Here is a 22,762-nt window from a genome sequence, read left to right on the forward strand (position 1 = left end):
CTCTGTGCTTGGGATCCAAAACTAGGAATCCCTCTTCTGGAGACGGTTTAGGCTCCTGTTAGGCTAGGCTTAGGCTGAGCTGTTTATTGTGAGAAATGGCTTAGGTATTTGCCTACCTCCACACAAATTGGCTAGGGGAGAAGACATCCCTTCACCCCATGGGTGCAGGTACTGACCTAGGATGTAAAAGACCCTGGTTCAATTCCCCCCTCTGCCTGATAAGGAGAAGAGGGGTTTGAAGAGGGGTTTCTCACCTCTTAGGTGAGTGAATGCCCTAACCACTGGCCTCTAGAGTCTCTCTCTGGCCCACTTAATATTTCACTAACACGGAATGACTTCAACAAGAGAAACGGAGAGAGACCCATATCACAATATCCTACAGTCCACTCACCTGAGATGCGGGAAATCCTCAGGCAAGACTGGAAGAGAAATGTCCATATTCCCTGGGTGCACGTGCCCAGAGGCAGAAACTTAGGCAGCTAGGAAACTTTTACAGTAGGCACTGAGTGAGTTTAGGTGCAGCCCAGCAGAGGTTTTGTGAATTTCATAAAAGTGAGACTTAGGTTCTTAAATCTGGGCTTTAGGCATCTAAGTCCTTTTTTGGATCTGGCCCAAGGGGCCTAATTCTCCTTCTCCATTGCCTTGCACCTTGCATAGTCCTTTACACCAGTGTAAAGTGAAATATCACCACTCTGATCTGGTAGCATTTTACACCCATTTTGCCCTCACCTTGCATTGTTGTACACGACTATACAAATTGCAGGACAATAGAGAATCAGGCCATATGTGTCTTTGAATTTTCTGTGAACAGTAACTGGCTTCACAGGCCACCACCAACAGCCTTTATATGGCCTCTCATCTTTCACCAAGATGCTGGGTGTTTGCTTTGCCACTGGTGAAATGATTCTGAGTTTGTTTAGATATATTGGTACATCCCCTTCTAATGATACTTCCTACTTTTAAGCAGATGTATTTGATTTAGAATCAGAGGGCTAGAATTGCACAAGAGGCAAGGAAGAATGTTCACACTTTCCATTCCCTTTATAATATCACTGAATGCCAGAAGACTTTTAAAGTAATAGCTAACATTGTGAAACAGAATAGGACATAAAAGAAAATATTAATGTCTCAGAGGTGCTCCTTCCCTTTCTAACTTTCCAGAGTGGTGCATGAGCCTCCTGTATACTTTGGCACCCAAAACTTTATCAAATATTTTCTTTGCATAGCCCAGGAATTTAACTGTGTATATTAACTTAGACCTGCAGGAATGCTTGCACGGTAAAATTGGAGCAAGGAAATAGAATAGAAAAATACAATGAAATGGTCAATTTTAGTCCACAGAAAGCAATTACTTTGGGGTTAAGAAGAGTAAACTTTACTACTGCAGAAAGTCCCAGTCAAATATAGTCTTGGAAAATGCAACATTATTTTCATATAATTTATCCCACACCTTTTATTATTTATTGAGTGCTCTCAATTTGCATGGCCCTGTACAATCCATAGAGGAAGACATAGGCCCAGCTCCTCAGGATCTGGACCAGAGTCCCTCTCCTGTTTACAATCTAAAACCCAAATCCTGTAACTGGATCTGCCTGGACAGACCCCTGCACCTATGTGGAGTCCCAGTCAATGTATAGGGATCCCATTGTAGGGCCTAAAATACACAGACAAAACAGTTTAGGTACAAACCAATCTCCAGAGCTCTTAGTAATATGGCTCTTCCTTGCATATTGTCTTGTTTGCATGCTATATTCATCCATGATGCCAGCACAGCTCTGAGGAGGTGTGTTTGACACCTCTGGTGAATGGGCTGGCACTGCAGAAGCAGACAAAAGACACTGTGACTTTATACATCTCTGACATACTAATGAAATCACTGGACTTGCATGGGTGTGATGACAAAATATGTATGCATTACCTAAAAAGAGGCTTTTGGATTTGCATTACCAGATTATAATAATTGTTGGCAGTTCAAATTTTAGGCCAAAAATTACAATCACAAGTGCAAAGTTATTGTTTGGTTGTGTTTGTTCTTTTCTTTTTATCATTATTATTATTTGTACACGTTTGATGCAAACAACACATATCATGACATTTTGTGGAACACACAAGCACTGGAATAGGGGGAGGGGCAGGGCCATGGAGCTTTTTCATAACCTGCCCATGCATTGGAGAGTGGATTTCCCCAATTATCCATTGTGTTCTAACTTATGTTGTGACAGATAACCATACTGTCACTGTTTGATAAGTTACATTACCTCTGTACTTTTTAATCAATATGAGGAGATCTGTTAAAATGTAATTTTGTGGGTGGGGGAATACATTCAGAAATTTCTGGGGAGCAGTAGCAATTAGCATGCTAAACAAATGTGTTTCAGCAAAGATGTCTGGACGTCTTCTGGGGCTGGGGAGAAAGCTATTCTGTCATAAATCTTACACTTTATGCAGCTTCAGCAGTACCTTCTGAAGTGATGGAACGTCCTTTCAAATAGGTAGACAGAAATTGATATTTTATGAACTAGCCGAAGTGCCATCACGTTGTGATGAATTTGTTTCCCAAAATGCTAGTGAAAAATTCTCCAAGAACAAAGACAGCCTTGTTGCATAAGATCTCCATGGATTCAGAAGAAAATGTTGGACTTTGGGAGCACACTGTTTATGCAGTTTGTCCAGGCCTAGAGCAATGTCAGTAATAAAATGAATAATTGAATACTTTGTTCTATAATTTTCAAAACATTGGTCTGATTAAGATATTCACAAATTATTCACATATCTCTGTAAACTAATTTAATAATGGATAAAGTTGTTCATCAAATAATGGATATGATGAGTTTTGAGAGATTTGCAGAATAACTTGTTCACCCAGTTCTAGGTGACCCAATGGAATTAGGGGTAGGTGAAGGTTGGACTTGGTTATGGGCACCTCAGAGAGCAAGAGCTCTACTAATATGTAAGTAAATCAGTAAAGCTCATGACTACTAACCTTTAATCTTTGCAACAGGTCTTACAGCCAGTACTAAATATGCATGCTACCTGGACCCCACCATTCAGTGAGAGTAAGTTTAAATGCTTTTCCTTGTTCTAATGTAGTACACATTCGGCGTAACAGTAATTTGAATTTGACTCCGTATTGGCATTCAGGTTCCTGATTAAATGATATGGGAAGGAAGAGCAAACAGATGAGGTTTGTTGGACCAAAGATATGCAAAGTCATGAAAAGGCTCTTGGGATGATCTGCATTCTCTGGTGCCACAAATGGGGGCCAGGATTCCATGTAGGCTCAGAATGAGAGATTGGACCCTATGCTTCGCCCTACACAGTTACCTATGCGTTGGACTAGACAATCAAAAAGCACATACTCACTTTCACATCCACATCATTGAATAACTAGAAATATGGAGAGAGAGAGAGAAAAAAAGGCCTTTGTGCTAGATAGTCAATGAACAGTTGTCAACCACAAAGATTATGCTTTCTGCCAAGTGTTATGGCAGGGAACTGTTTGTTGCTCTGAAGGGGGAATTTTTCCCTTGCATGCTTCAGGTCATAAAAAATACCATACAAGCAACTGTTGCTTTGAGGAAAAGAGATAAATTTTATAGCTGCTGTTCTTAAAGTATAATTATAAAGCGGTGTATAGCTCACTGATTTATTCTCCCACTGCTACTACAACCAAAAACTTCATTTGAGTTTTGTAATTCATAAACCATTTTGTCTCATGGGCTGTTTGAAGCTTGTAAATGTAAGGCTGCTGTCAGTAAGTAAATCAGTCAAAGTAGGTAGGCTTTGATTGATGAAGATGTTAAAGATTATCTTGATGTGGTGTGAAATGGCTCTGTGACTCTTCACTGGTCTTGAGATGAAAAAAAGGCACAGTAGATCTTCTCTATTACACATTCCTGCCATACATATTTCTGGATGAGAGTCTGTCACCCACATTGACTAAAATATGCTATTTTCCCATAGCCTGGCTCTTTCCCCACCAGCAGATTCCAGCACGTGATATTGGTTTCCCCCCTAAGGCATGCATTATTAGTAAGACTGCTGATTTTCCTTGGACCTTCTTGTTTCCAGGTTCAGAGTCCTGTTTTTTTTTATTCCCTCTTGAACCATATGATTTAAAAGATATAGATTTTTTTGAAAATCTCCTTCTCCCATGACAGATCCTCATCTGTGATACCTTTGAGGTGATTCATATTCAGGTTTTGATATAAAAATTGGGATACCAGATATTTCAGGGAATTAGTAATAGGATCCAGAATGGTGACTGCATCAAATCCATTCCATGACACTAGATTAAAAGGTACTGCCATCTAGCAACTATTTTGTGGACTGTGTGAAATGAGTTAATAGGTTCATTTTTAGCTCTCAGTGAACAGAGATCAGCAAAAAAAAACCAAAGACTGGACAAATACATAGCCTGAACTGTGGTTCAGTAGTAATCAGTTCAGATCAAAGTTGAGGTGTACTGATGGTAAGGAAGTTTGTTCTGATGCCCATTACAGTACATCTGAGGGCTTTGCTTTCCAGCACCGCCAAAGTGGACCTTTCCATCAGCACTTACTTCACATTAAAATGATCTCCACTCTGTTTCCATGTCCAGTTTATGGATATATTTTCATATAAACATCCATACTCTTCTTCCAATCCATCCTCCAAAGTGAGACCCAGCCTGCCTTCATGCCTACTTTACCTGACTGCACTATACAATACTAGAGTGATTAGTAACAATGTAAGCATTCTTTCTGCTGCATCCCGTAGAAAACATAAATAGAGCTGGTCCCCGCCCCGCCAAAATCCAATTTCTTCCAACAAAAAGGGACAATTTTTTGGTGAGCATTTTTATGAAAAATTTACTCTTGAAATTTTTCAGTAAAAAAAGAGGGACACTTTTGTGTGTGTGAAAATTTCCACTTTCTGACCAGCTAAAGAAATGCTTGGAGCATGGAAGAGTAAGGTGAATTGGATGCAAGTCCAAATAGAGAAAGAAGGCTCAAGTGTACCTATATGACCTAAAATGGTCATGAAAATGCCTTTTCAAATATCCATTGTAATATGTCAGTGCTGTGTGTAGTGCTGTTAATAGCAGTGCCACTATAAGATCAAAGGGAATGTTTAATGAACTGCGGAAAGGTGAATTCTCCTTGCAGGTGTAACCCTCACAAAACTCTTTGGGCAGTGGAACATAGGAAAGATGCTGCTTCACCTGGGAACAACTGAGTTGGCATTTGCTAGCTCTGTTATCCCAGTCCCACATTTGGACTTCTGTCTGTAGACACTATTCCTTACAAGTACTATATCTTTTAATGGACAACTGGCAGCCAACTTTTTAAGTGAAGCAATTAATAACTGAGATTTCATAAAAAGAAAAGGAGTACTTGTGGCACCTTAGAGGCTAACAAATTTATTTGAGCATAAGCTTTCGTGAGCTACAGCTCACTTCATCAGCTGCATTCAGTGGAAAATACAAGGGAGGAGATTTATATACACAGAGAACATGAAACAATGGGTGTTACCGTACACACTGTAACAAGAGAGTGATCACTTAAGGTGAGCTATTACCAGCAGGAGAGCGGGGGGTGGGGAAACCTTTTGTAGTGATAATCAAGGTGGGCCATTTCCAGCAGTTGACAAGAACATCTGAGGAACAGTGGGAGGTGGGGGGGAGAATAAACATGGGGAAATAGTTTTACTTTGTGTAATGACCCATCCACTCCCAGTCTCTATTCAAGCCTAAGTTAATTGTACCCAGTTTGCAAATTAATTCCAATTCAGCAGTCTCTCGTTGGAGTCTGTTTTTGAAGTTTTTTTGTTGAAGAATTGCAACTTTTAGGTCTCATACTACATGAGGCCCTATAACCTGCATAGGCCTCGGAACTTCGACTTGATTATCATACACATTGTAAGGAGAGTGGTCACTTTAGATAAGCTATTACCAAAGGAGAGTGGGTTGGGGGGGGGAAGAAAACCTGGATTTGTGCTGGAAATGGCCCAACTTGATTATCATACACATTGTAAGGAGAGTGATCACTTAAGGTAAGCTATTACCAGCAGGAGAGTGGGGTGGGGGGAGGTATTTTTTCATGCTTTGTGTGTATAAAAAGATCTTCTACACTTTCCACAGTATGCATCCGATGAAGTGAGCTGTAGCTCACGAAAGTTTATGCTCAAATAAATTGGTTAGTCTCTAAGGTGCCACAAGTCCTCCTTTTCTTTTTGCGAATACAGACTAACACGGCTGTTACTCTGAAGCTCGGAACTTCAGTAGCTGCTATATAACCACATTAAAGACTACAGCCATTTTTGTTTGTCTGTAAGAAAATGCCCAGTGTATTTTTCATAGAATCATAGCATCAAATCCTGATTCTAATACATGCATGACCCAGAGCCTGGTTGCAGCTGGGGAGAATTCAGGAAGAAATAGAATGGAAAGCCAAAGACACATGATTTTCAGCTCTGAAGTGAAGTTATCAGACAGGGAAAGGCTGGCAGCCCATGCTGGCGAAGACTTTTCCTTCTCTATTGCGTGATAAAAGGGGAGGGATGATGACACAACATGCCTCCTACCCTCAAGTTAATATGTGTTTTAATTTTCTGAGGAGCAATGGATTTGGTCCTCTCTTTCCTCCCATGGTTGCTCCATATATATTATTAGAGCCCCAAAGGTTCAGTAAAATCCATATTCCCTGCACTGAGATGGGGAACACAATTTGTGGAGAACCATTTGAGATGAAAGGGGCTAGGGACATGCATGACAATTTGCACCCATACATAATATAGGACCAGAAAATAACACAATGACCACTTGGGACATCTTTTTCTGACACCCTGAATCTTATTGTTGTATTCCCACCAATGCTGTATCTAACCTGCTCTTAGACCTCTACAGTGACAGTGTGTTATCTGCCTCTCTTAGGCGTGCTTTTCACTAGCCATGTGTTCTTATTACTGTTAAGAAATTTTCCTAATAACAAGCCTAAAGATTTGAGTTGAAACAAGTGAAACCTTAAAACCAAAGGAATGAAAAAGGTTGGAAACAAGTTAAAGCTAGGAGTTTAATATGTGTGGTAGAAAGTTTTAGATAATTCTTCTATTAGCAATCATGGCTCATCATGATATGAACTGAAGAATATTTTCATTTAAATGTAATACTTTAGCAACATCGATTGAATCAATGGAAAAAATCCTCTGAGTTTCTTACTTCTGCAGTTTAAAACAGAAGGTGTTATGTGTCCAAAAGACAAAAGCTTTTAACGATAATCTGCCAAAAATATTTTAAAAATACATATGTAAACCATTTTCAGATCATTAGGTCATCTGGTATGCTATATCTTTGAACTGTACTGTCTGTTCAATTTAGATTGTGAGACAACGTAAAGTGCCAAGCACACGGTCAGTACTCAAAAAATGGAATCTATTTTCAATCACAAAGTATATTTTAAAGACTTTCTATGCTGTCCTGTTCTTTTAATACTTATATCATGCTAATCTCAATGTTGCAACAGCTGCCCTTCTTTCAATGTCCTTTATTCAATTACAAATGTTAACAAACTTCCTCAGTAGCATTAGTAATTCTAGAGATCTTCAGACACCCTTTTCTAAACACATTAAAAACTCAACAACACACAAGCCCTAACTGCATTCATGGTCACACTTTTATGTATCAGAGTGCCTCGGTTCTCCCTTAAAATTCCAAGAGACAAGAAGAGAAGCAATGTATAATCTAATATTTTTAATTTTATATACAGGAATATAATGTATGACAACTTTGTACATGAAATACATACAGTATTTAAACATTAAAATCAACCAGATAAGAATTTACATTAGCAATGAAACAGACTCATGTGCAGCCCAGTTAATACTTAGTTTAAATCTGTATTTTAATGGGGCATGATTTTAATAGTTTACAATCATATAAACATTTAAAAAGAAACTTTATAAAATAATTTACAGAAATCCTACCATCTACATAAAGCGGAAGTGTTTGTGTGTGTTGTGTGTGTGAATAACAAGGCAGTTGAATGACTTGTCTCAGCCTTTTAAGTAATAAAATAATTTAGAAGCAGTTCATGCAATATGGAAGCAAAAGAATGGAAGTTGCTTCAAGGTTTCCTGCTACCTTGGACATCTACTGAGCATCAAATGTGGACCATCGAACAGATGATAATACAACTGCCAGATGCTGTCAGAAAGCACCAGGCTCAGTCTCTCCAGACAATTACTTATGGTAAACATAAATATACAAGTTGATATTTTTCTACACAGTACAAATACAGGTCACAACTTCTCAGTTGTGAAAGTAGTCAATCTGTTTACTGAAAGTAGGATAATGTTCAGACTGGAGTTCCATATATTTCTATACACAAGGTCACTAACAGAACTTCCTTGTTTTCACCAGTTTGCTCTGATATTTGACTGAGTGTCCTCCATGCCCTATGACATAAACATCCAGCAAGTAGGACTTGCCAGGCTGCAGGCCTTTAATTGTCTCTGTGGTAACTGCTTTCTGTAGATTCTGGCTATGAAAATATTTACAGAGGACTTTTTCTGATTTCTTCCTTGTGTCTGGACCCAAGCACTGGTTCTGTTCTCTTTTCTTTTGCTCTTCACTATAATTGCCGTCCACTTCCTTTTTGTAGATGCAAAATTTGTTTCTTTCTTGTGTGCCTAGCCAGGCCACTGTGGCTGAAGAACATGTGCGAAGTTTATCGAAGGCTTTGATTCTTGTGTCTTCAGGAAGAGAAGGAAATGACTGCTTATTAGGTCTTGTAGTAGCTAAGATCTTCAACATGGAAGCACCTTTCTTACTTCCTTTCAGCCTAATTAGATATTTAGCTTTTGGTTTTCCTCTAAGTTGGAACTGACGGACCTCCTCAATATTTTGAGACAAGAGAAGTTTGCCATCTCTTCTAATTTGGATCTGAACAGCATCCAGGCATGAATGAACAAAGAAGGTGACTTTTTGGTGTGACGAAACAGGAGCAAACCGTAGAAATTTGGCCCCCTTTCTCTTGATAAACACATCTGTAACTTTCCCATCTTTCAGTTCAACTGTCTTCTGTTTGGCTTCCTCTTTAGTTCTGGCAAAGGTGCCAACGTAGGCAGTGCTCATATTTGTGTTAACATTTACTGCAAACATGTCAAAGTAGTACTGTGTATCAGGTTTCAGATCAGACACTGTGAAAATGTTCTTGTTCCCAATGCAAATCTTCTGCAGGTCAACTCTTGGCTTCGAAGACATTTGGCGACTAAGCTTTGATGATGATTTTAAGAAGCTACGTTCTTTGCCAGAATTGTTGTCTGAAGGGAAGCCAAAATGAGCAAAGTCGAAGAGGCTGAAATCCAGGCCTGGTTTTGGAGCCATCATGAAGGCATCATCAGAACTGAGCTTAGCTTCAACAGCACAGAGGCTTTTGAAGTTGTGTTCTTTATTGATGACTATGCAATACTGAATTGGCTGTTTCAGTAAAGATGCTGTAGGGCTTGGTTTCCACGCCAGTGTGACGGTTGTGCGTCCAAGAGAGGTGACATCAACTCTTGGATCATAAGGTAATTCGGGATAAGGCTGGTCTGACTCTGGAGTTGTCGTGGCATATACTTTAAAATGTGTATCCTTCTCAGTTGACAGCAGTTCTAATTGGTACAAACCAGATGGGGAACTCGGAGAGACAAAATATTCAACATCATTGCCTTTGTAAGAGAACAGCTCTGTGCCTTCTTCATTAATAATCTGTTGTTTCTGCTGCTCAAGTGGTTCTGGTTCACCTAGAATATGAACATAGACAAATGTTTGTCAGAAAATGTGTCAATATATGACGATATAGGAAAATTAAACTCTAATAACTACTTGTAAGTAAAATGTCAGAGCTAGATGAAACAGTTTCTGGAACAGAGGATACTCCAATCATAAATAATGATCAGGCATAGGTGAAATCAATCCACTTTTGAGCAAGTAGTACTTGAGTCTTATTACACAGTGAAACTGATTTAGAGATCCTATTATTTACAAGTACAACAGAAATTGTATGGTATGTGATAATTTTTGAAGACTGATTCACTTTGTATTTAAAGACAGGTATTTAGTATTTAATGCGTCTACAAAAGGTTCTGGAAACCAAAAATCACAGCCTTTCTCTATAGAACAGCTACCGCCTGGAGAGAAGCCCCATATGCAAGCTTCCCCATATTATTACCCCACAACAGGTATGTTCTCAAAGGAACACCACTAGGGGTGAGAGGGAAGTGAGAGAACTCAAATCCATTTGGCACTGGTGAAACAGCTGATGGAATACTGTGTCCAGTTCTGGTGCCCACAATTCAGGAAGAATGTTGATAAACTGGAGAGAGTTCAGAGAAGAGCCACAAGAATGATTAAAGTAATAGACTTAAGGAGCTCAATCTATTTAGCTTAACAAAGAGATGGTTAAGGGGTGACTTGATTACAGTCTCTAAGTACCTATATGAGGAACAAATATTTGATAATGGGCTTTTCAGTCTAGCAGATAAAGTTGTAACACAATCCAATGGCTAGAAGTTGAAGCTAGACAATTTCAGACTGGAAATAAATCATCTTTAACAGTGACAGTAAGTAATCACTGGAACAATTTACCAAGGATTCCGGTAGATTCTCTATCACTAAGAATTTTTAAATGAAGATTGGATGTTTTTCCAAAAGGTATGCTCTAGGAATAATTTGGGGGAAGTTTTATGGCCAGTGCTACACAGGAGGTCAGGGTGAGTGTTCAGAATGATGCAGTTTGTTAACAAATGAAATCGATATGGTATCAATAAGCAAAGTTTTACTTTATCATATTTCCATATATAATGAGATGTTTTATTTTCAAATATGCATACTCCCTCCTTCTGCTCTCCATTAGATTCCCTGGTCGTTTCTCTGCTTAGATTTATAACATACTTTCTGATCTGTTTATTCCTAGTTCTTTCTCTTGAAGCTCCCTTTAGATGAGACTAGTGTATCTCAATGTGTCAAACTCACCTGGAGGACTGACAGAGTCACCTTTTCCTTTACTTAACCCTAGGGGAGTGTATTCCTCTCTTTCACTCTCCATGTCACTAACTGTTGCCTGCCTTCTAAACTAATACAAGGTTGGGATTCATATTCAAACAGTAAGAGCTCAGACATCCTCTTAAATGTTACACACACCACACAACTGGGTGTATCACATCACTACTGATTTGGGCAGACTTGAATCAGGTAGAGATGAAAGTCTCCCATTATCAATTCTCTGACCCATAAAGTCCCAGAATTATAGTTTTCACTGGTTTATTACCTGAACCTTCTCCACTGGCCTCTTCTGGAAGTTCCTGCAGGCTCAGCTTCCATTCCAAAGGAGCATCACATGGTGTTACAGTAACTGCTAAGGGAGTGTTGTCTTCTTCAACCACAAAGAAATACCTATGAAAGATTAACAAAAGTATAACATTAATAAACTATAATGTCAAGAAATAGCAGTTGACATTAAATTTTCTGGACTGGTGTTCATGGGGTAACTGAGACAAGAAAGGTGTAAATGAGGACAAATATGATGTTACCTACCACTTAAGATGAAAGCTCTTTGAGGCAAAGACCATCTCTTTGTCATGTGCTTGTACGGGTCTAGCACAATGGGACCCTCTAGGCATATATAAAATCACACACACACACACACACACACACGCACACACACACCTGCCTCTTTCTTTCTGGCATATTAAAGTGCTTTTATTAACTGTTTGAGGTATACCAAATACCATGAAGTCCATGTAAACAGTTCTTGCTTTACCCCCAGAGTGAGTGAAAATACTTTGTGCTTTCAAATGAACAATCAAATTTTGCTTTTATTTTATACTGCTTTTCGTAGATATTATTACATAAGAAAAAAGGCAAACAAATCCTTGAAAAGCAATGTTTTCTGTTTTGTATATTATCAGCTCTAGACTCTGATGGTTTTACACTACAACAATTTTTACTTGGAGGTGAAATCCAGCCCTCACTCAAGTCACTGACAAAACTCCTATAGATTTGATTTCACACTTGATGTGTTCCTTAATGTCCTTTCAGACCAACTGAAAATTTATTTTCTCCATACTTAATTCAAAGATGGGTGTCAAAATATCAAAAAGTGTTCACTCAACCCTTTATTTGTGGTTGGTTAAATATTATGTATATTCCTGGACTTATTTGGGGTTTATTGTTTGTTTGGTTTTGTTTTGTTTTTCAGTTGGATATGACTAGTTCTCTTCAATTTATCACATTGCTTGTTTAATCCATTCAGTACTGTAAAGTAAAATTAATACTCTAGTTTCCATAGATCAGAGAGAGAATTCCATTAGCGATCGTTGTTATTTTTTGTTTTATTTTTGGTGGGGCGATTGGGGTTGTTTTGTGTGTATTTGGGTCTCAGTAAAAGTATACGAAAATGGGGTGGTGGAAGACTCCCTACAGAATTGGTTTCCTTTTACTCCCCCCTGCCCGACTTGGTTTGTGGCTTCACTTCAGGAAAATTTTGTGGTTTGTGTGGCCTCTGGACTCCCACAGAAAGTGAAAATAAATTGAATGGGGTTGGGGTTCAGCCTGGGTCAGTGTGACCTACTGAGACTGAAACACAGTTATATTTTGAGGCAAGAAGCGAATATTTGTATTTTTCATATTTGGATCTAAAAATCGATTCTAACAAATCCAAAACAAATATAAATATTAAGTTCCACATACAACCCTATACATTATACTAGTCAACATACCTTTTAGGTGTATCTCTGAACAGAAAGCTGCTAATTTCTGCTCCATCTGGGATTACTGATGAATCATGGAAAAATGCTTTGTCCCGTATCTGCATCTGGAAAAGTTCCTCATCTCTGGTAGGCAACTTCTGTGTCCTGGAGTAGAGCGGGAGCAGCAGCAAGAACACAAGCCAATGGAGCAAGAGCATCCTACAGCAACGAAAGGGATTCATGTCTGATGAATTCTAAATGACAAGTACACTAGTAACTGCTACTTTTTGATACACAGTATTATTGTTTCGTTTTAATTGTATGGCTTTATTATTATGCGTATATATCTAATCAGAAAAGATGAGATTTTGATAAAGCAATATTTTTCTCATGACTTTGGGTCAGATTCTTAGGCCGTGTAAGCTGGTGTTGCACCTTACACCAATTTGTCCCAGCTGAGTACCTGGCCCTTTAGACCTACTGTGTTCTTAAGCAAATCATATTTAAAATAAATAGTACCAGAATATGTAGATGTTTTCCAAAGCTGTAAAAAAAAATATTTATTTTTAGCGAGGATACAAACGGAAGGGTCTAGTCTATTCCTGATATGCACATACAACACCAATGGTAGTAGTTACACATGTGCTTTATATTTCAGGGGAGCCTTCAGTTCACGTGGATAACTATACAAGCATTAGTAATATATATGGTAAGGAACACTCTTACAAGAGGGGCTGACTAAAAGTATCTACACAGAATTTTTTTCCATCTCCAACTTCTATGAAATTGAGCCCACCCACTGATTTCAAAATGAGTCCATTGTCTGGTATTTTTCTCTCTTTCTACTCGTTAACAGTGAGCAAAGCCTTCCACATATTTTTGTAGATCTATAATTTGACGTTTTGCCACAATGAAATATAACTTGCTGGACCTGGGAGCGAGCACTAACACATGGCAGATAGACGTTATGTCGACTTCACTTTCCTTAGATTTTGGTTGGACTCCCAGCAATCCTTTTGACAAGTAAGTATTTCCAGTCAAATTACCCTTTATAAAAATAGTATATTAAGAAAATATGAAATATTATCCCATATACATTCAAAGCACATTGATATTAGCATGCAATTCAGCAGTGCTTAATTCTTGGGCCTGATGGGAATTCCAAAACACAAAGGCAAAGAATCCTTTACAAATTAGGCACAATAATTCATAACACCAGACTTTCATTATTATGTCTACAACTAGGTCAGTAATGACTATCCCTAGATATACAGTGGGATAGAATTAAATTCTCCATTCAGTACAATACATGATCTAATATGCAATAGATTTGGTACAGAAAAATAAAAAAAGAAGAACAGCCTGATTACAAGAATAGTAGAGGGCATTTAAATTATATTTTGATAAAAGTTACAAAATTAGTTGAGAGATTTCTAGGCTGCTGCCTAAACCATATGTATTTCAGTGAGTTTGGGAAACCAGTTTGTACTGTCATTTTTATTTTACTTTCCTTGCTATTACTAGGGCTATGTATATGGGTTTATAATATTCTTCTATTCTACAGGGTAGGTTGATTATATCTTTATAACACACACTTTCTTCTTTAGATCAAATCTTACAAAGTTTTTTTACCCCTACTTGACCATTCTCTGACAGCTTGTGTGAAATATCAAACCCATGGTTCCTTGAGAAGCAGCATGTGTCTTTTCAGTCATAAGAAACTGCTCTTCCCCTTCAACTTCTTTATGAAAATATAAACACCCAGCCCCAATGGGAGCACCAGCAAGCCTCCTCCTTCCCACTCCAGGGGATGGCCTACTGCAAGCTCCCAAAGACCAGCAGCAGCCAGCAAGGAGCTGAATGCGGGTCCCTGCCAGCCAGTGTACCCCCTTCTCTCTCACCCCCCCATTCCCTGTTCTCTTCCACTGGACCCTCAGCAGAGACTACCAAAGACACAAGATCCCGAGGGTTCCCCCTCACTCCCTTCCACATTATGGAGCCCCAGCAGGGTCTCCGTCTTCTCTCTTCTGGGGGCCAGCCTACCAAAGGCTCCATTTCCCTCTGAAGAGTGGTAGCACGCAACAGAGGAGGCAACTGCCAGCCTCCCTCATCTCCCTCCACACAGACCTTTGGTAGAACTTGCTTAGGGACATTGGGTCCCAACAGCTCTCTCCTCTCTACTCCCGCCACATGGAGCACAAGCAAGGCCTCATCCTCTTTTCGATCTTCACCTTCTCCAATGCTGCCCTGAGAACAGCTTCAGAGATCTTCTCTCTGGGATATAGTCAGCTCCCCTTTCATACACAGCAAGAACTATAGATTGCTTCAGTTCTCATAGAATCTGATACTATTCTTGTTCCCATTAAATTGCCACATCTGCCTATAATATCATTGCCATTTAATTGCTCCTTCCATCCACATTGTTCTTTTAAACTTTCTACCTTCATGTACCCTCCTGTTCTTTGCATCTTCCTTTCCTCTTCCATTCCCTGGGTTTCACTCCAACTCTCCTGCCTACCATCCGCTCCCACTCCTACATTCCAGTTCAACTCCTTACCCTTATCGCTGCACTTCCCCACCAGTGGAAGGCCTGGATAGAAGGGAAGTTAAGGGGAGGGAGAAAATATTATAGAATAAAACCCAAATTTATAAAAAGATCAGACACATCCAGATGCCTCCATAGCAAACCCAACCAATCCCATCATCATCTGATGAATTTTAGTCTTGTCATCCCTTGCAAATAAGTCCTCTACTCCTCATTGTGTTGTCTTCCCTCTGCATGTTCTTTTTTCCTAAAGCTAGGGCCAGAACACTCCACCACCCGTGGGAAAATCCATAGGAAAGAGACTTGAAGGAAAGAAAATGGAGTGAGGTTCATCTCACAGAGTTGCATATTCTTCCTTCAGAAGGACGGTTCATCTTGGTATGGTCTCAAGGCCCCTTCCAGAGCACCCAGAAAAAAAGGTTGGAATCCACCAAAGCACGTTTAAGAAGCTGCACATTACTCTCACCACACCCTTTCTATGGAAAGCCGTCACTGTATTTATTAGGCATGGTTATTTTTCAGCTGCACACTCTGGGTAGGTTGCCCCTTATTTATTCTGTGATAGCCTCACAATAGTAACATGCCCTCACGACGGTGGGGTTCTGGGACCACAATTCCCTCGCAGAGCTTACAATACAGCGTATGTATGACTTGTAGTATTTTACAATGCATGTTTTCTTCTTCTTCACGGATTTTTAACTGCATTGTTATTGTGCTGCAGTGTGCTAAGCACTTTGGTAGGGAAAAGACATGGGTGCTTTATTTAAGAAAATGTCATTACTGTTTACAGTTAAGGCTAAGATTTTTGTCACAGTTATTTTTAGTAAAAGTCAGGGACAGATCATGGGCAATAACCAAAAATTCACGGAAGTCTGTGACCTGTCCCTGACTTTAATTAAAAATAAGTATGAGAAAATAGGGAGGGAGGAAGGTCCAGCACCCACTGCTGCTGGGGCTCCAGGGTTCCCCACCCCATGGTGACTGAGAGCATGGGGTCCCCCCTGCCATCATCAGCAGCTTGGAGCTGTGGGGTCTGCCCATGGTGGCTGGGAGCTGTGGGGTCCTTCACCTGCCACCCGCGCTGGCTGGGAGCTGCAGGATCCCCCTGTTGGCAGTAGCTTGGAGCTGTGGGAGCACATGGCAGCTGGGAGCTGCAGGGAGCCCCCACCCTCCGCGGTGGCGGCTCAGAGCTGCAGGGTCCCCCCTACCCCCCACAGCAGCTGGGAGTTGCAGAGGGCCCTGCCTGTTGACAGCTGCAGCCCTACTGCCCCGGGGCTGACGCGAAAATATCATGGAGGTCTCTGGAAGTCACAAATTCCATGACTTCCATGGCCTCTGGGACAAAATCTTAGCCTTGTTTATAGACAAATCATGATTCAGTCTCTCCAAAATTTGTCAACTTTCATCCTAACTTGCTCCTATTTTCTTGAATTCAGATTGAATTATTTATACTTATCAGCAAAGCTAATGACATTTGACACACTGGAAGCAAAGATCGTGAATCAAAATATTTGCAGACTCGAATCACCAAAGTCAGCAGAAAACTCCTTCCTTATATCATGTAGGATGAGTTCTGGGTGTAACGAAACACTTTGTTTATTGATGTTTCAAGTACTATCCTCAACCAATGGGGAGAAGAATTCTGACTTAACCAGAACAATTTCAGCAGATGATGGTAAGGTAAGAAATGCTGACATTTTCTGAATACAGCGTCCTCTAAATGAACCCCCCTGATATCCCAATACTGTATATTCTCAGAGTCAGCTCCAATGCAATTTAACCTTTATTAAAATAAACTATTTTTGATTATAGGATTAGCTAGACTAAGCTTCACTTCTTAAATTATTTCACCAGATAATCCACTTTGAAGACCTTTGTGGATGGGTTGTCAACATTAACAACTGGAGAGGTAGAAAAGATCCAGTTTTACCTTCATTTTCTGTATCTAATTATCAAAATATTCCTTGGATTAAAAACAACACTAGAGATATGTTGGGTTCAGTTCTGTAGTGCTTATTCAGTCATGACTCCTAATGAAGTCAATGGGAATTTTACCTGAGTGAGGAAGACAGCACTGGCCTGCTCCATATCTTTTAAAATTGTAAATGAAAAATGAATTCCCTTGCCTTGATACTTAAAGGTGAGTAGTGATTTTAGGTACCTTCATTTTCAAATACCCAACCGGAGGTACTTTAAAGGGGATTAATTTTCATGGACAACACTTTCTGAAACAAGACACGGAAAAATGGAGGCATCCAAAATCACTATTTGGTTTTGAAAATTTAAGCCACTAGTTTTGCCCAATCCTTTCACACTAAACCTAATTAACAGAATTTTCTACAACAGAGCAGTTACATTTTGGCATTGACTGAGTTACACCGTGTACAGATTACTCACACAACATATGCATTGTGACAGTAAATCCTTCTAATTTTATCCCCTTATAAATACAATTTTGGTCAGATTCATCACTGGCATAGGGTAGGTGAAACTCCATTGATTTTGATGACATCTCTCTTAAAATTCATTTACTGCTTGAGAGTGCATAATTATTGCCAAACCACCTCACTCCCACTTCTTGGAAACATTCAACCAAGAATGTTTTTATTTGTTCTGTGTAACCAGGTCAGAGTCTGGTTTATTTTTAGAACACATATACAAGAAGAGGCCTAAACTTTGCTACTCTGAAACCGTACAACTACCTGAAATATGTTGTGTGACTTCTTGTTCTCCTGGCTGTGCCACCTCCTAAATACCTTTTATTCCCTTTTCTGCAGGTTTATCTTGGTTACTTTTTGGTTAGTTGGTTTTTAAAGCAAGAGTCAATATTTTATTGATATATTCCTGATGACTGGAAGGATTTGCATGTTGTTTATCACTGATTTTAAGCAAAAGCTAGAGTAGACAGACCTAAGTAAAATAATAAACACAGTTTTCCTTCTCTAGGATTGCAAAAGTGCCCTCTAATGGCCCATCTTTACGTCTCTTCTCCCCACCCTCCTCCCCAGCTCTCTCTCCAGCTGAGAGCCTGAATCTGGATGTGAATGTGATGCTTGGTTGCCTCTGTGACTCTGATCTCTAATTCTGGATATTTAGAACTGGAAGACAGGAGATTAGGATACATGGCTTGTGCTGCTGATCCTCAGCAGGGCAAATGCTGACGTGGTGTTTTCCGCTAACTTCAAAAAAGAAAGGGGACCACTTGTCACTCTTACAATGCCATAACTCCAATCTTCCTAATTTACAAAGCAAAGAAGAAAAATATTGCGAAGCAAGCACAAGTAGCTCACTGAAGGACAAGAAAAAGAAGTCACCATTTGAATGACAGAGACAGATATACAGAAAGAACACACAGGCTAAAAAGAGCACTACCACTGAAAAAATTAACAGCTTTTAAAACAGTTTGAATATTCACTCATTCTAATAGATATACAACACCTGGCTACACAATGTCATGGGCTAAACAAATATGCTTTTGAACAGTTATCTAAATATACCAATAGATGCATACTATTAATTTGTGAATTCAACATAGCAAACAAAACAGCTTACAGGCCACAATGGCAGGCACCTTTGGATGGATAGACAGATAGAATACTGTTCCTTCAAAAATACCATAATAAATGAATATTGTATGACACATTGTGTATTATTATGAACAAAAACACACACACATGAAAATTATATAGGTTAAACCTGATCATCCAGTTTGTGATTATCCATAACTCATGTCTGTCTCCTGAATGCAAAATTCATACGCAAACAATCTCATTTATCCAAAACTCCAATTACATAAATATTTTGGATGATCTTCAAAACATTTATATAATTGCAATTTACCTATATATTTAGGGCTCAAAAAGTGAATACAAACATCTGGATAATTTGTATTTTTAAAGTAGAGCGGGAAGGGAAGAATGATGGGAGAAATCAGTCTGTGTTTGGATCTGGATTAGATTTAGGTTTGTTTAGCCTGTGTTTTGAATTTGTGTTTGAGGCCAAACTAGATTAGAGTTTAGGTCCAACAGCAACAAAACCATACAAGATATTCTCACAAAATATTGAGCCAAAATGGTAGTATTCTTGCAGGATCAGCAGGTAGTAAGAAATGTCTACATGTTGGGCTGCATCTGAATCAAATCCAAAAATAGACTCCTCCTGGTTTTGGTCAAACCTGGAAACAAAACCTTAGGGGTAGTAGTTTCCAGTATATGGAGACTTCTCCCAAAATTCAGGGTGCATGTTTCATATTTTAGCTTCCAGCTTGAGCCCATCCAGCTTTCAGGTCTATGGAATTTCTTTTGTGAAAGCCAGGGGTTATCCCTAAATTAGTTATAGCATCACATTGTCTTTCCCGACAACACACATACTGATTTAGATTAGAGCTGGTTGAAAAAAGGAACACATTTTGCACTGTAATTTGTGAACAAATTGTCCCTTTTTTCATCTAAAAATTTTGAGTTTCAAACATTTTCAGACAGATCTAAACTACATGCTTATCTGCAAATAAAACATCATTCACTGAGCAGAATGAATAAAAAAAAACTTATTAAAACTCACTGATCTACCGAGGATGGTAAGAGATGTGATATTAATTATATTATCCTTAGCATTCTGGATTTTCACAAGTCTCTTATGAAACTTGCTTGCTTGTGATTCCATTTTGCTTTGCTGTTTGTGGTCAGAGCAAAGGTGAAAATAAATACTTTAAAAAAGATTTCCTTGCACATCTACTGCATACACACACAGGTCTGTATATAGACAAATATACACACTATTCTCCTACAAGATAGCACGAATATTAGATTGACCAATAGAGATTTGCCAAACAAATTGCATTGATCATAAATTGTAATACACAAATTATTCACAAAACCATCATCAAATGCCTTATCTATGGAAAATATTTCCTTTATTCCCCAACTGTCTGCAGGTCACAGAGTCCTGTAAGGGATTTACAATAACAAAAAAGGATCTGGATTTACTTGAAGCAAATGCATCTGGAATAAATAAAACCTAATGTTTAATTACAAGGAGTGGAAAGTGCATGATTGTAATTTAGTGAGGATAATTTCAAGGCACAGATTGCCACAGAGGTTCCTGTGTTGAGTTTCTTTTCTTTTTATTGTATGAATGGTTAACTTTTTTTTAATCTATGTCCTATTTTTAAAATTGAGGGCATTCATTTTTTCTTTGTGTTAACCATGCCACGTCTGACAATAAATCTGTAGAATCAGATTTAACTGTGAAGAGAACGTAGCCTTGGAAAATAGAAGGACATGCTATGTCTGCTCTGACTTATTATAGGAATGCTAATGTTAAGGTTTTCAAGCTTTTCCATTATAAACCCCTATTTTTCAGGGTTTTATAACTCATCAGCAAAAAATTTCTCAGAGAACAATACAAAGTCTCAGCTACAGAGCATTTTTTAAAAATTATTTATCAAATTTGGTTGAAATGTATTTGGCTATTAGTATATAAGGGGGAAAAATGGACAGTTTGTATTTTCAAATTACTCGAGGAAGGGTTACTTGTTTCTCCAGCAAGTATCTGTCTTTTTTTAAAGTTGAACTTTGCATATTTAGGTCTGATCCTCCTAGTGCTCAGGGTCTTGTGAAAGGTGCTCAGCAAACTCCCTCTCCCTCCTCCCCCCGCACTCCATTCACATGGACTATTGAAGAAAGTGCTTGGCACCTTTCAGAATCTGTCCCTTTGTTCAGAAGTATAGATTAGAAAGAGAAACAAAGGAAACCAGCTATGAGGGCATGCACACTATTTACTTTTCTCAGAAGATTTTTAATACACACAGTGAGTGTGCTTGTGCAGCACAGTGTCCAGATTAACATCCGATCTTTCATTGGTGTGACAGACTATAACTGTGGGGGAAAGAGCATTTATGCACTATTGTTTCCATAATCCGTGGTTTAAAACTCCCTAAATTCAGACTGACAAAATGGACTATAATGGCCCCTTTGAAGTTTTTAGGGTCCATCATGTCAACCATCTGTGGATTAAGAAACCTTCTCTGGCAGTTCAAATTTAAACCTTGTTTTTCTTTTGCTGTAAGTGTTGTTTTAACAAAGAGAATCACAGTAGCATACAAAAGAAAAATCTGTAGAAAAATAAAAATACAATAAAGGTCAGGTTTATATTTTCAATTGATTGAACACCACTAGAGACTTGAATTGCAACAAATAGGGTATGTTACCTGCAAAGTGATGAGATTTTGTTATAGTAATATTCAGGAAATGTCTCAGTGTAGGCATGGTGAAAAGGAAAATAAAAATACTCATGGAAATATAGAATCGAAAATATCAAACGTTATAAAGAGTATTTCGTTTTCTAAACAAAGATGTATATTTCCACTTTTCATGTGATTACAATAGCTTATGACTGCTGTGGAGTTGCCATTCTGGAGCAGACCACTGGTCCAGCTAGTCTGACGCTACAGAGAGAGATGAACCCGCACATTTCGGCCTCTACATACTGCCATCAAAAGCGAAAGGCTAGAGCTCTGGGAAGGTAAATTGTGAGGAAAGACATTACACACACACACACAGAGTTCCTGATTCTCCTCTCATTCACACTAATTTTACAGTGGTGTGACTCAGTGGAGTCACTTCTGGTTTACACTGGTGAAAGTGAAAGGAGAATCTGGCCTCCTGGTTAGCAATAATCCCTTTGCAAACCCACACAGCACTGCAATTATGAATTGGCTTTTTTGTATAGCTTTCTGTGGAGAGAATCTAATTCCCTGGAGGAATTAGAGCACCTCTTGAGAGTTGTGTTTCATGTCACTGTTGCAAAAATGATGAGCACCTGCTCATTGCTAGACTCCAATGCAGCCTAGGATTTCACTTTGCAGACTAGATAAAAGTTGGTCCAACTGTTACCATCATATTCACTCACCCTGCGAAAACCTTACAAAAGTCCTCAACATCTTTTTAAAACAATTAAAAAAAAATCAAAGCTCATTACCTCCCCTGACCTCCTTCATTACCTCCCTCTTCCATGTCAAATACTGATCTCACAATGCTTCTTAGAGGTCTGATCCAAAGCCCATTGAAGTTAATGGGAGTCTTTCCATTGACTTAAATGGGCTTTGGATCAAACCGTAAACTACTTATGTATTATGGGAGTAAGCTAACTAGATAATAAAATACTGCTGCTACATTTCTACATCACATCTTTCATTGGAAGATCTCAAGGTGTTTTACAAAGGGGAGGAAATATTATCCCCATTATACAGATAGGCAAACTGGGGCACACAGTATAGAAACTTGGCCAAGGACACATTGCACATCAGGAATAGAATCTAAGTCTTCTGGCACCCAATCCTTTTCTGTAATCATTAGATATTACTGTTCCCTAGCCCAAGTTAGTTAGACCTTAATCATTACTTTAGCACAGTTTATGTTACTCTCTAGATAGATTTTTCAGCAACAGTAATAACAGGTTAGAGCTATGGATACATGATTACAAGTTACAAATAGCACAAATATTATT

At 38.8% G+C, this 22,762-nt stretch overlaps 1 protein-coding gene across 1 annotated transcript in view; it reads right to left on the reverse strand.

The window, feature by feature from the left end:
• Window positions 1–7,800: 7,800 nt before the first annotated feature.
• NDNF (neuron derived neurotrophic factor) overlaps window positions 7,801–22,762 on the reverse strand; it is a 31,163-nt gene continuing 16,201 nt past the window's right edge. The window contains exons 2-4 of the mRNA XM_074950020.1: window positions 12,742–12,930; window positions 11,292–11,416; window positions 7,801–9,765 (exon numbers count right to left, since the gene is read on the reverse strand). Of these exons, the coding sequence (XP_074806121.1) occupies window positions 8,372–9,765; window positions 11,292–11,416; window positions 12,742–12,929 (1,707 nt within the window). The 5' untranslated portion in view covers window position 12,930 and the 3' untranslated portion in view covers window positions 7,801–8,371. The remainder of the gene's footprint in view (window positions 9,766–11,291; window positions 11,417–12,741; window positions 12,931–22,762) is intronic.

The sequence above is a fragment of the Natator depressus genome, chromosome 4 (genome assembly GCF_965152275.1).
Source record: "Natator depressus isolate rNatDep1 chromosome 4, rNatDep2.hap1, whole genome shotgun sequence".
In the NCBI taxonomy this organism is placed as follows: domain Eukaryota; kingdom Metazoa; phylum Chordata; order Testudines; family Cheloniidae; genus Natator; species Natator depressus.